This window comes from Pholis gunnellus (assembly GCF_910591455.1).
Source record: "Pholis gunnellus genome assembly, chromosome: 18".
NCBI classification, from domain to species: Eukaryota; Metazoa; Chordata; class Actinopteri; order Perciformes; family Pholidae; genus Pholis; species Pholis gunnellus.
The window spans coordinates 11730194-11742447 of NC_136545.1; the positions used below are offsets into that span (position 1 = coordinate 11730194).

General features: G+C 41.5%; 1 protein-coding gene across 1 annotated transcript; it reads right to left on the reverse strand.

Moving 5' to 3' along the window:
* Positions 1-1370: 1370 nt before the first annotated feature.
* LOC306710569 (glutathione hydrolase 1 proenzyme-like) lies at positions 1371-7615 on the reverse strand. Its single transcript, XM_079179203.1, has 13 exons — positions 7489-7615; positions 6889-7081; positions 6616-6746; positions 6398-6487; positions 5960-6152; positions 5699-5859; positions 5126-5275; positions 4592-4728; positions 3507-3694; positions 3276-3400; positions 2914-3026; positions 2682-2795; positions 1371-2077 (listed from the first exon to the last, which is right to left on the reverse strand). Exons 2-13 carry the CDS (start codon positions 7041-7043, stop codon positions 1931-1933), a joined length of 1704 nt encoding a protein of 567 aa, XP_079035329.1. The 5' UTR covers positions 7044-7081; positions 7489-7615; the 3' UTR covers positions 1371-1930.
* Positions 7616-12254: the final 4639 nt, after the last annotated feature.

The window sequence follows — 12254 nt, forward strand, 5'->3', positions numbered from 1 at the left end:
ATCAACATGCTCTCCTTCACCATTGAACAAAATCCTGCCAAGGTTACAGGCAAGACTACTGTTGACCGGTAATATTAGTTAATTAAGGCAACTTATTGTATAACAACATTAAATTCAAGATACTGATGTTAAGTTACTGTAAATAATGGCACGGATAAAGCAGCTGACTCTCATGAAAATATGGCCTCATAGGGGTCCCCTGGGTTTGGCCCCGGCTGAGGGTCAGCACCGGGGACGGTCGATGCCAGAGCACATTCAGCACCTCGGCCAGCGACCGCCACTTTGAACAGTGGAGCAGAGGACACTGGAATTACTGTGTGTGGTGGTGGTTGGTGCCTTTTGTTTTACTGCCTCTGGCACTTTTGGCACACTTCACATACCACACACTGGAGAGCTGCGGGGCTACGAGGCAGTTCACAAACAGAAGCTGCCTTGGGCCAAGCTGTTTGAGCCGACAATTAAATCAATCTGCCGCCGTTTTTGGGCAAGCTACTGGAGTCCCATATTGTGAAAGATTACGTGGAGAAGTCATCTCTCTGGTACAACCACATTGACTGATATACACAGATTTTTTAATGCCTAAAGGGTAAATACATATTCTGAGTTGCATAACTCTGAAGTCCATTATAACTATGTGGAAGTGAGATTGTGCTTAATTGGGCCTTAAAGGGAAATTCTTGTGTGACTTGCTCATTTCCGCGCTCTTCATCTAAATAATTGTAACCACACCTGGTAACGCAACTGAAGATATATTCATATACATTTTGCAGGACGGATTGGTGGACTTCAGGGCTAAAACACATAGCATGCAATATTGATGTAGTCACTTGAAACAGTCTTTCATCCTCCTCTCTCCCCAAATTTCCTGTCACTCTATGCTGTGAATAAAGGCCGGAAAACACTTGTGCACCTGAATCTGACTGGATGTTACAAGTCAGCTGGAAGCCACACAGCTGATGACTGAGTCATTATGATTAATGCTTTAATTGGCTCCAGTCCTTCCTTGATCGACGGAGGTGGTCGAGGGAAAAGCCTAGAGATGGGGGAGCGAGGCTGTTTTATAGAAACAGGAGCTGAACCACAGGATTCCTGGAGTGTCTGTGGCTCTCGGCCAATTAGATCGCAGTATTGATGTTTTATTGCTTTCGCATCTAAACATTCCTCTTATCACAAACCCAAATCAGGCTCCAGGTTGCTCTGCAAACAGGAAGGCCTGGTTTCTTTGTCTCAAAGCACATGGCGGTCACATCCCAACACTACTTCATCAATTTGATAAAAACAAAACATTAAAATTACAAAATAAATGATCTATTCACACCAAGATTATCCTTCATTTGTTTTTAAATAAATATATGTGTTGTGAATGTTTAACCACTTAATATTATAACATATGAACCAGTCATTCGCAGCAAAAAGTTGATAAAGGCAGAATCATTTTACACTTTTATGCATGTCAGTAATTATGTAACACATTTACATTCCAGCTGAGAAAAGAAGAGCCCTGAATCCCAGCAGTTACAAAAGTGTTCATCAATAGTTAGGAATTGTACATATTTATGACTGACAGTGTGAACAAAACACTGATGGTAAAGCTATCCTTTAAAATGACATCCAATAGCTTGTGCATTTCTTAATTACATGAAATGATGAAGTGACAAAGAAATGCATTAGACATGAGTGTCAATATTCAGAAGTGATTTCAGACTGAGGCACTTTTCTTTGGTCATCAACGAGCAAAAAGTCAATCTGTTATCAGTTGCCTTGTTATGCAGCACAAGAACGTTAGTCTAACTGAATGAGAGACCGAATGGTGCCCAAGACCGCTGACATTCCTAGTTCTTTATGAAGTCTTTAATCTCTCAGCTCCTACCTCTGGGGTCAAGGTTCACGTGGATAAAGTCTCTCTGCACAGTGAGAGGTGTTTATGACCTCAGTACCCTGCGGCGTACGCCCACTTGCGAGGATCTGACTGAGCGTGGAGTCCGTCTTCATAGCGAACCACCGCCTGCACCACAGCTCCTGCTGATTTGAGGAACTTTGTCTCGTGGTTCTTTAATGCCAAACCATCCAGGACGCTCTGCAAACAGGAGCATATATGAAGACTCCATGCAAACCAAGGAAAACTGAATAGGTGCATGTACGATCTGTTTATCAGACAGCAGGGTTCAATAACGCTGTGTTTCCAAAGTTCATCAGGTTCTTCCTGTTTGATAAAAGCGGAACGACGCCCTTTTTGAGCATTCATGTTGCGTTACGTCTGTGAAAACAACTTTATAAGCAGAAAATCTGAAAACACTGAACTTGTGATGCGCTGCCCGCCACACCATCAATGGGATGTTAAAATCACGTTAAATTGAGCGACAACATCACCAGCAAATAACTTTACATCTCAGTGAAATAATTAAATCAAAAGGTAAGTTCTCCAGCTTCTATTCTTCTCTTCATTTCTGACCACAAACTAGACTTTTACCATACCAGTGCTGAAACATCTTTCTCCTTGTGCTCCACATCCCTGAAGGTAAATATAATGAACAGTGTCCGGGGGTGCCGGTCACGACTAAGGTACCCTATCACTGCTCAGTGGTAGCCGGGCTTCTGGTTGAGGGATTGTCTCCGTACACACCACAGCACCCTGCCTTTAGTCACATACATCAGTATTGTTTGTGGATTGTGACACTCACTTTGTCAAAGCCAGGCTCTGCTTCAGTGGTGTTGGGACTCAGCTGGTTGTGGAGCCTTGGATCTGACACAGTTTTATTCAGGTTGTAGTCGAAGAACAGTGCATTCAGAATCACCTACAAAACAGCAAACATGTCCGCCAATGACAACTTCACAGCCGAGGAGTAAATACGTATCATAGTACACTTCATTAGTTTCAATGTTTAAATGCATGTGAGGTGGCTTGTGTCTTACCTGAGCGACTGAGGTGATGATTCTTTGAGCCCCTGAGCCTCCGACCACCATCTTAACTTTGTTGTTTTTGTCAATGAGGATGGTTGGACACATACAAGACATTGGCCTTTTTCCTTTTAACATAATTTAAAGGTAATGTAAGTTAACAAAGTATGTACATTTTTTTTTTATAAATCATTATTCAAAAGCCAAAATAATGTAGTGTCAGAGGACAGGTCAACCTTTGAATCAGCCGACTGCTGAACATACAATCTATACAATTTGTGTGTATGTGTGTGTGTGTGTGTGTGTGTGTGTGTGTGTGTGTGTGTGTGTGTGTGTGTGTGTGTGTGTGTGTGTGTGTGTGTGTGTCATCATCTCACCTGGCCTGATGAAGTTGTTGGGTGGAGGTCTTCCAAAGTCGTTTTTGATGTGCGGAGAGCTGAAGTCGTCCATCTGATTGTTGAGAAGTATCCCCGTCGATCTTGACATGACTTTAGAGCCAAAACTGCAGGAAAACAATAACAGTTAAGACATCGGGGGAGTTACAGGCCCGAGACCAATTAACTTAGTTAGTTCAAAGATATTGGTGAAGGTCAAGTAGTAGGCCATACTCTAGGTTGATGGTGCTGGTGACAGCCACAGCGCTTCCATCTTCTGCTACTACAGAGAGGTGTGAGGTCCCGTGGTTTTCAGTCTGGTAAAACTCAGGCTCGTAATAACTCATTTGATGTGTGGAGTCATCTGTGATCTTTTCACGGAGGTCATCGGCATAGAAATTTGAAGTCATATTTTGGATGAGCTTTGGAAGACAAACACGGACACAGAAATAATTCATATGCTATCTTGTTCCTACAAATCCAAGACAGGCAGAGTGCAGGCTTTTAAATATGTCTCAAGACACTCATGTCTGTGGGATGAAGTAGCAGCGATTCAACGATTTCTCTCTGCTTCGTGTGTTATTTTAGGTACACTTACCCTTCAGAGTCAGAATTCATTATTCTTCACACTGCAGTCTAAACAGCAGGTGAATATGAATTCGAGAAATTATCTTTATGTTATAAACTACAACTTTGAACAACATAATGCTAGATTACATTTATCATAAAGAAACATTGTTCAAGACAAATTTGCCATGTTGTTAAATGTTGATATTGAATGTATCTGCTGCACTTCATTTATTTTCCTATATATATATATATATGTATATATATCATTATAATTCCTGCTCAGTGCAACGAAAGCATGATTATTCTACTCTATTTATGGTTGTATTGAGGCGCTCACAGTGGTTAGGAAAAGACTGTGCCCTTGGTTTGAGATTGAAAAAGTCAACAGTAACTTCAAGACTGAGACAAGATATGTTGTCTTTTTTTTACATTTAACTGAAAACACAATGAACACTTTCCCTAAACATAACGAGTATCTCAACACCCTCTAAAAATCTTGTATTGCTGACCTCCTGTGGTATCACCTTCCTGTGATGTACAAGTTCACTCCAGGACATCATGACATCACTGAGTAATTTCTGACCACAGAAAAAACTTCTCAGCTTGTTGCTATATTAATCTTTAACCAAAATGCTTTGTTTGCACGTGATAAAACATTTAATTTAACTATGTATACTATGTGTGTATTCGAGGATGCTTGACTTGTGGTAGTACACTGCACTACACTCAAGCAGAACCAGTGACCTTACATCTGTAATGTTGAGAAACTTCGGATCTCCAAGTAAGGTCCTCTTTGCATAAGCAAAACGAAAAGCCTCCACGATGCGATGGTAGGTCAGGATCTTTTTCTCTGTGGTTGCCACACTATTTGAGGTGAAGTTGTACCCTGTAGAAAATGTAACAATCATCAGTAACTCGATTTAAACTACAGCTTCTCTCACTTGTCTTCATTCAGATGGCTGTTCAGGTTGGAAAGGAGACAGCTGAAATGGACTTGACCCGGCCTGTTGCTGTGTTTTGCTGACATTTTAAGTTAATTGTATCAATATTTTCATCTAATGGCGTCGAAAATGATTCCTTCTTATTATATATCTGAGGCAAAGATTAACAGTGGTTTGCGGGTGGTTCATCTTGAATAGATGACATATGACTCTAGGTATACTAAGTCAACAAAGCTTTTAGATTTACTGTGCAGTAGATCAACATGCTGCTCAAAGTGGAGTCTGAGAGAGTGACTGGCAAAGGGAAGGCAGCTCACTTGAAAGCACTCTCACTCGGCTTACCATTCAAGATGTTTAATATCAGCGCGAGCACAGGGCCGCCAGCGGGGGCATTTGGAACAGTCATGGTGTACTCCCCCACATTCACCGTTAAAGGCTTCTCATCCAAGACAGGCACATAATCCTTCAGATCCTCCATTGTGATGATACCGCCTAAACACAGATTGACACACACACTGTGAACGCACACTTGGACAGAACTGGAAAAAATAAATCCTCCTCAAAATTAGCTATGCACAGAGAAATGCATGTTAGTATGTTTTAATATACGCCTGAAGTGTTTTTTAGCAAAAAACAGAAGTGGCAATGATGATAATGATAATGTCCTTGTGTGAGAGATGAATTTGATGGTACAGAAAGATGATCTAATCTGCAGAAACAGCAGTTTGGATTGTAAGATAAAGTAAAATGATGACTCAATTTGTGAGAAAGACACAACTTTTTTACTATAATTGTGGAAACTTGAATTTGCTACTAATTATAACTGACTTTTTCATCCAACAAAGAAAATAAGCTTTTCAAGAAACTATACTATTTGATTTTAGACAGTAAATACAATAAAAATGTAAAACATACCTGCTGCCTGAATATCTGTCACAAGGTTCTGAGCCAGTTGTCCCTGGTAGAAAGCATCAGGACCGTCTTCTGCTATTTTCTTATAACTTTCTGCAAGCTTGGTAAATTTGATGGTGTCATTTTCTTTCAGGACGTCGCCATCTTTCCCACAAAACACTTCACTGAAATAAGGGAAATTATCTTAAAGTGGGAATGAAACATTCCTATAATCTGAAATGATCACACACTGATCTTAAATTGCTTCGGGTCGATGCCTCTCACCACAGGGCTTCGTCTTTGATGATGGTTTCATTGTGTCTGGACAAAGCTGTGGCAAGTGCCCTGCCCAAAGGAAAACCTTTTTCTGCAAGATCAATGCTTGGCTGGAACAAGTCTTTCCAAGGTAGTTTGCCGCGTCGTTTGTGTGCCATCTCATAACCTCGAATCACGCCCGGTACAGCAATAGACAACCCTCCTACCAACCATAGAAGCAAAGGAAACAAAGACTTAGATTATTGCCTCACAACATACACACATACTGCTTCTAAGACCCACACTTTTGTATTTTTTATTCCTGAGTTTAAGAGTCCGTCAAAGCTCTCAAAGAATATACACTCTCTTTTATCTGTCACTATCACAAGGTCATCCTCTCTCATAATAGTGTTAACTGCAGCTTCCGTCAGCTCATTTCCATGTCTGATAGCGCTGGTTAAACATTACCTTTTTGGGATAGATCTGTGCTGTTCCCAAACATGTCCTCTGTTGCACTGCGTGGTGCCGTCTCTCTGGCATTAATGGTCTCAACCATCCCTGTGTACAGGTCACAAACCAGGAAATGCATTTATGATCGAGATAACCAGGAAATCGTGTTGTTGGAACTTGTTGCGACAGTAGAAAGTAAACAGAGGACTTTGTGGTGGCAACGTATGTGAAAGTACCAGTTTTGGCGTCGTAAATGGTGAAGAAAAGTCCTCCTCCGATGCCCATACTGTGAGCATTCATAAGTCCAACACACAGTAATGCAGCTATAGAGGCATCTACTGCAGACCCCCCTTTCTTCAGAATGTCTCTTCAGTAAAATGTATTAAAACACAGGGAGAGAAGGGGTGTACGGTTAGTTTTGTTGTTATGTTCATGCTTCTATCTTTATGGATGTACGAGTCTGAGCAACGTGTCTGTCCTGATGGATGTTTCAGTCTGTAAACTCTCACCTGCCGACCACTGAACATGGCCCAGCATCTGCCGCCACAGCTGCCTTCCACCTCGGTTGCTTACTTCTCCCGACATGCAAGAAGACAATCACGAATGTGGCGACTAATACTAACAGCAGCACCGTCACTACCGCAATTCTCGTCTTATTCACCATATTTATAGCGCAGGAACAATAAATGCTTTATTTAATGCCTGTCAAGAGAAAAAAACATTTACATTTATGTACATTTTAAATGTATGGAATAGCAGTTGCAAAGAGCTGCACTATCAAAATCAGAAACAAGTAAACAGAAATTACACATAGATGTGTATACATACACATCAATAAATATCCAGACATTTGGAGCAATATTACCCACAAGAAAATGTAAACCCACGATGACACAGAGCTGGTTGGATATCGGTAAAGATTAATTTAAGTGAGAAACGTTAACATTCTCTTAAAATAGTTTGCCAACAGCATCTAGCCGTTTGGCTAACATTAGCTATCTGCTCATATTAAGCTAGTTAGCTGAAGAACTGAGTTAGTGGTTAACGTTGAATGAATGAGTCTGCTAGCTGATGTTGCCCCCTGAGAGTGAAGGGAAGAGCTCCCTTACCTTGAGGAGACTACGAGAGCACCACCAGAGATGAGCAACACTGGACTTTGGTTGGAATGCACAAAATACAATCCAGTTGTATTTGGTTTTTACAAAAAGTTTAGTTCACAAGGAACCAAGATTTCCCCAAAAAACTAAAAGAGCCAAGAGCCCTTTCAGCCTCGACCCTTTGTTGTCTCCCCGTATTTGTACCCCTCTCCTCCGCGCTTTCTGCAACCTCCAGGTCCATATAAGGTAGACGACAGATCATTCTTCAATCATTGGACAAAACAGTTCTCATAGTCTTATCACCTCTGACAGGTTTGGTTAAGGTTTCTGTCTCGCCCTCACTGAACAGGATGTTCACTGACTAACACAATAGTTGATTTCCTGAATTTACAACCGTTCTCCTCTGCTGGCTGTCATTAAATCATGTGAGAGTGAGTTTAACTCAAAGTTCACTTATTTAATTTACCTTTAACATACAGTCAACATTACAGTCGCGTATGATTACATTTCGATAAAAGATAGGAAGTCACACATTAAAGCACTTTCAATAATTGAACCATCTCTAAGCAATATGGGATTATATGTAGCGAGTATCTATATATAAATATACATTCTTTGCTTGATAATAAAAAATAGATCGTAACTCATCATAGCTAATGGAAAATGAAAGAGAAACAACTTGTGTGAGGACCTCTTGCCCCATACTTAGTTGTGAAAGCATAACGTGCGAGTCAGCCAGATGCTCAAACCACAAGATGCTGCTGTTACGCTTTGTGGTTTCCGGCCTCTGCAGTAAACCATGCAGTGTGCAGCGAAACTACAGTTTCCCCTTGTTGCACGTCTTTGTTTAATCTATAATTTCAATAAGTCGATTAAACAATTTGTGTATCGATTATTTTAATAGAAAAATAGAGGGATGGGTTCTTAGGGTGTGATGTGTCTCGGGCAATCATGGTGGATACCTCAACAATGGAGATGCTGGTTATAGGCCTGTTTAGAAAATTAAAGCAACACCTTTAAGTGAACGTTTAGTTCGGGGAAGTGGACCATATCTGCTAAGCAGCTGCACTGCTTCATTTTCCTGATTTCCTCCTTTTATTCAGTGAACGCAAAACAAAACACATTCAATGTTGTTGTTTTTCATTCTTCTGTTTGCACAGACAGGGCTGACAGTGAAAGCTCGGGCCCCAACTCATCTCTCATACTCACTGACCACAGAGACACAGATTCACCCCATGCTTTTATTTGGTTAACAAGATGCATCTGTGTCAATCACAGTGAATGCAGTTCAGAGGTTGAATTAAATAGCGATGCAGGTCACTGGCCCAATCCCAATGTCCCCCCTAACGCCCCGAACCCTGAACCCTCAAGGACTTACTGACGTCACCTGGTAAGTGGTTGAGTGTGAGAGATTGTGAGGGCTTGAAATGGTGTAAATACGAATGGGACAACACTTTGCTGCAACATATCACCATGAAAACGACAAAAAATATGATGTATAATTGTGGGTTTTTATTTTATACTTTGTACTCACTGATTTAAACGTCTTCTTGGCTCTTTCCTCACAAGAGAGGGAATTTCTTATAATCTATTTACTTGTTTTTGTCAAAACATCTTCGATGACAAAATCAAATATTTGATGAATAAATAAATAAATATCCTCTGAAGTTTATTTTTTGTTCCATCTTTAACCCTTAATGTTTCTGAGTGAATGTAATAAAACCGGCTGAACACACATGAGCCGTCCTCTTTGTTTACGTTTTTATTCATACGCCTCCATGCGTCCACTGGTTACCCTGTGTTTAACCTCACATTGCAATGATTTGTGGGTAATTCCCTTAGGCAAATGGTTCATAAGGGGCTCAAAATGTCTGCGAGAGAGCCCTCAAACACTCGTTGATTTGACAGTGGGACGAGCCCTAAACCCTCAAGGACTTCGCGGGAGCGCGCCTCAAAGTCCGTGAGTCCGTAAGGGGGGACATTGGGATTGGGCCTCACTCTGTAAATTGTCTCACTTAGCCCCCCAGATGTCAACGTTCCTGTGCCCGGAGCCACCGTCACAGAGCATTTATTTTCCAATTTCTGTTGGTTTCATGAAAGAACAAAAAAAAACTAAATTATCAGACTCCTTGTGATCAAAATGCAGTGCGGTGAGAATTCACCCTTTAAAGGTGAAAGAATAGGTCATGTGGCTGTGACACTAAGCTAATGCTACAATAATTAACATTAACATGTTTTCTGGCTAGGTTTTCTTTCATGTACAGGTCTTATACAAAGGTCATTGGTTACTCTTTAATATTCCTGCTGTGTACAAATACAGCACAGATGCAATGATACGCTAGTACTTTTGTCTTACATTATTTGACTATTATCTATTTTAGTTATGTGCGGTAAAATGTGAACGGAACATTCTATGGAAGCCCTGTGGGGAATGATGTCTCTTTATCTGTCTTGAACAACTTCATTTTGATACCATGTCTCTTTATGTGTCATCAGGTGGGATCCCTCTCAATAACAGGTCTAACCAGCTACCCCCTTTTTACCAACACTCACACACTCAAACACAATCCTCTTTAGCAGGGTTATGCTTGAGTTTTCAATATCACCAACTATAACCAGCCATGTCAAGCTAGCCAGGAAGCTGATCAACCCACCAAGGCTAACTAGCATGCCCACTGACCCCACCCCAAAAACACCTGTTGGGTTGTCTGGTAACCGCAAGGTCAGGTTATCTGGCAATCAGCAGTATCTGCACAATCCACCAAACAAACCAGGCAAGACTCTATGTCTGTCTATTCTATAGCATCACAAGTTAACATTGTACTTTCTGGACTCACCTGTCTTTGGCCACAGCCCTTCACTGGAACTGGCTGCAGTTCCGGCCATGTTGTTCACTGCCTCCGGCTCCGCCCACTCACACCTAGTTAATTCAACCAGGAGCAACACCTCTCTCCCATACTGATCTGTCTCTCCTACCAACTCTTTAAACTGTATCACAGCTTTTTTCCTGCAGACCATTTCTATCCCATGGTGTTGTTACAAAATGCGCAATACACAGCGTTTCTCACCCCAACACAGGATTTATTGTGCATTCCAATACCCTTAGTACCATACTAGTATGGAATACTTATGCTGCACTACGTAGTGTGTCAAATGCAGAATGCCAGAAATACCAGAATGTCCCACTGCATCTCTTCACATTTTGAAGTATGCTTCTAAACGTTTACTCTTAAGGCTGCTGCAAGACACATGTATCCACATGTATCTCCCTTGAGACAGACTTGATTAACACCCTTTTCTACACTTTCCCAACTCATCACTGTCGTGGAAAATAATCTTTTTAACCTCCCGGTGAGAAATAATCGAGATGAGAAAACTCTTAAAATATAAAAACATATTTATTTAACAGACACTAATGATAATTCAGCTGAATGGATAGAGCTCTTTCCCCACAGATGGTTCGGAGGTCTAACAACAAGGAATAGACAAAAACAGAGTATATGCACGTTATCTCGTCTCCTCCCTTCGCAGATGTCGTCCTCCTCTATCTGCCGCTGCACACACCAAGGCCGGCTCCCAGCCTTTTCGTGAGAACATTATGTGGTGAAATACCTATGAGTTCATTTATCGTTAGGTTTTAAATGAGTCTGGTTGGCCTCATCTACATATATGCAGGTTTAAGCGATACAAGTTATATCTAAAAGAACGATATGATAAATTTCCACAACAATCGCCTGGTCCTGCTTTGCCTGAGAGACTGCTCTTGCGCATCCAACAGCCTCTTCTTGCCTCTGAATCTCCTCTACAACCCCAAACCCCCAGAACAATGTTGTGCCTACAATGTCCCCATGTCAGGCCTGAGCCTGTAAAACGGTCTCCTTTGTGTTCCACTTCTTGCTTACTCACTTTGCGCTGTACTGCTATATCCCCAGGCTCTGACAGCATCGTCTCCAGCCCTGCTTTTGTACATTACACTATTCTGTTCCAAAATCCCTTTACACCAAACTGGTTCTGTCCGAATGAGGTAGAAATCTGAGGGACCAAACAAAGACACCAAACCTGTTGACTTGACAATGTTTCAGTACAGGAGCAAAGAGGTTTGCCACTGAAAATATGCACACTGTCTCCCCCTTGTGTTGAGGTTTGGACTGGCCATAAGCAGCACTGGACAGGAAGCATTTAAATTGCATCAACATGCTCTCCTTCACCATTGAAAAAAATCCTGCCAAGGTTACAGGCAAGACTACTGTTGACCGGTAATATTAGTTAATTAAGGCAACTTATTGTATAACAACATTAAATTCAAGATACTGATGTTAAGTTACTGTAAATAATGGCAAGGATAAAGCAGCTGACTCTCATGAAAACATGGGCTCATAGGGGTCCCCAGGGTTTGGCCCCGGCTGAGGGTCAGCACCGGGGACGGTCGATGCCAGAGCACATTCAGCACCTCGGCCAGCGACCGCCACTTTGAACAGCGGAGCAGAGGACACTGGAATTACTGTGTGTACTTAGGATCAGCCTTCGTAAAACAATAAATGAATTGATCTGACCGCTGTGCCTTTTGAACCTGACACACTTTATACACACACACACTATGTATATCACATTAGAGCGCTTTCCAGCACAGACACTGACACATCGAGGCAACTCGTTGGTCAAGATACAGCAGCACCTTCCAGATCATTCAAATAGATCACACAGTGTTTACTATTCTTCCTCGCAGTGTGTGATCAATTAGCTGTTGGTTTCAGTGCTAACTTTACTGAATCAACTCC

Excerpts from the sequence above, each read along its gene's own strand:
- LOC306710569 (XM_079179203.1), bottom strand. The coding sequence starts at position 7,043 with ATGGTGAATAAGACGAGAATTGCGGTAGTGACGGTGCTGCTGTTAGTA. Across the intron at positions 6,153-6,397 it reads CACAGATCTATCCCAAAAAG|GAGGGTTGTCTATTGCTGTA; the intron begins GTAATGTTTAAC and ends TATGGTTGGTAG. Across the intron at positions 5,276-5,698 it reads GACAGATATTCAGGCAGCAG|GCGGTATCATCACAATGGAG; the intron begins GTATGTTTTACA and ends ATCTGTGTTTAG.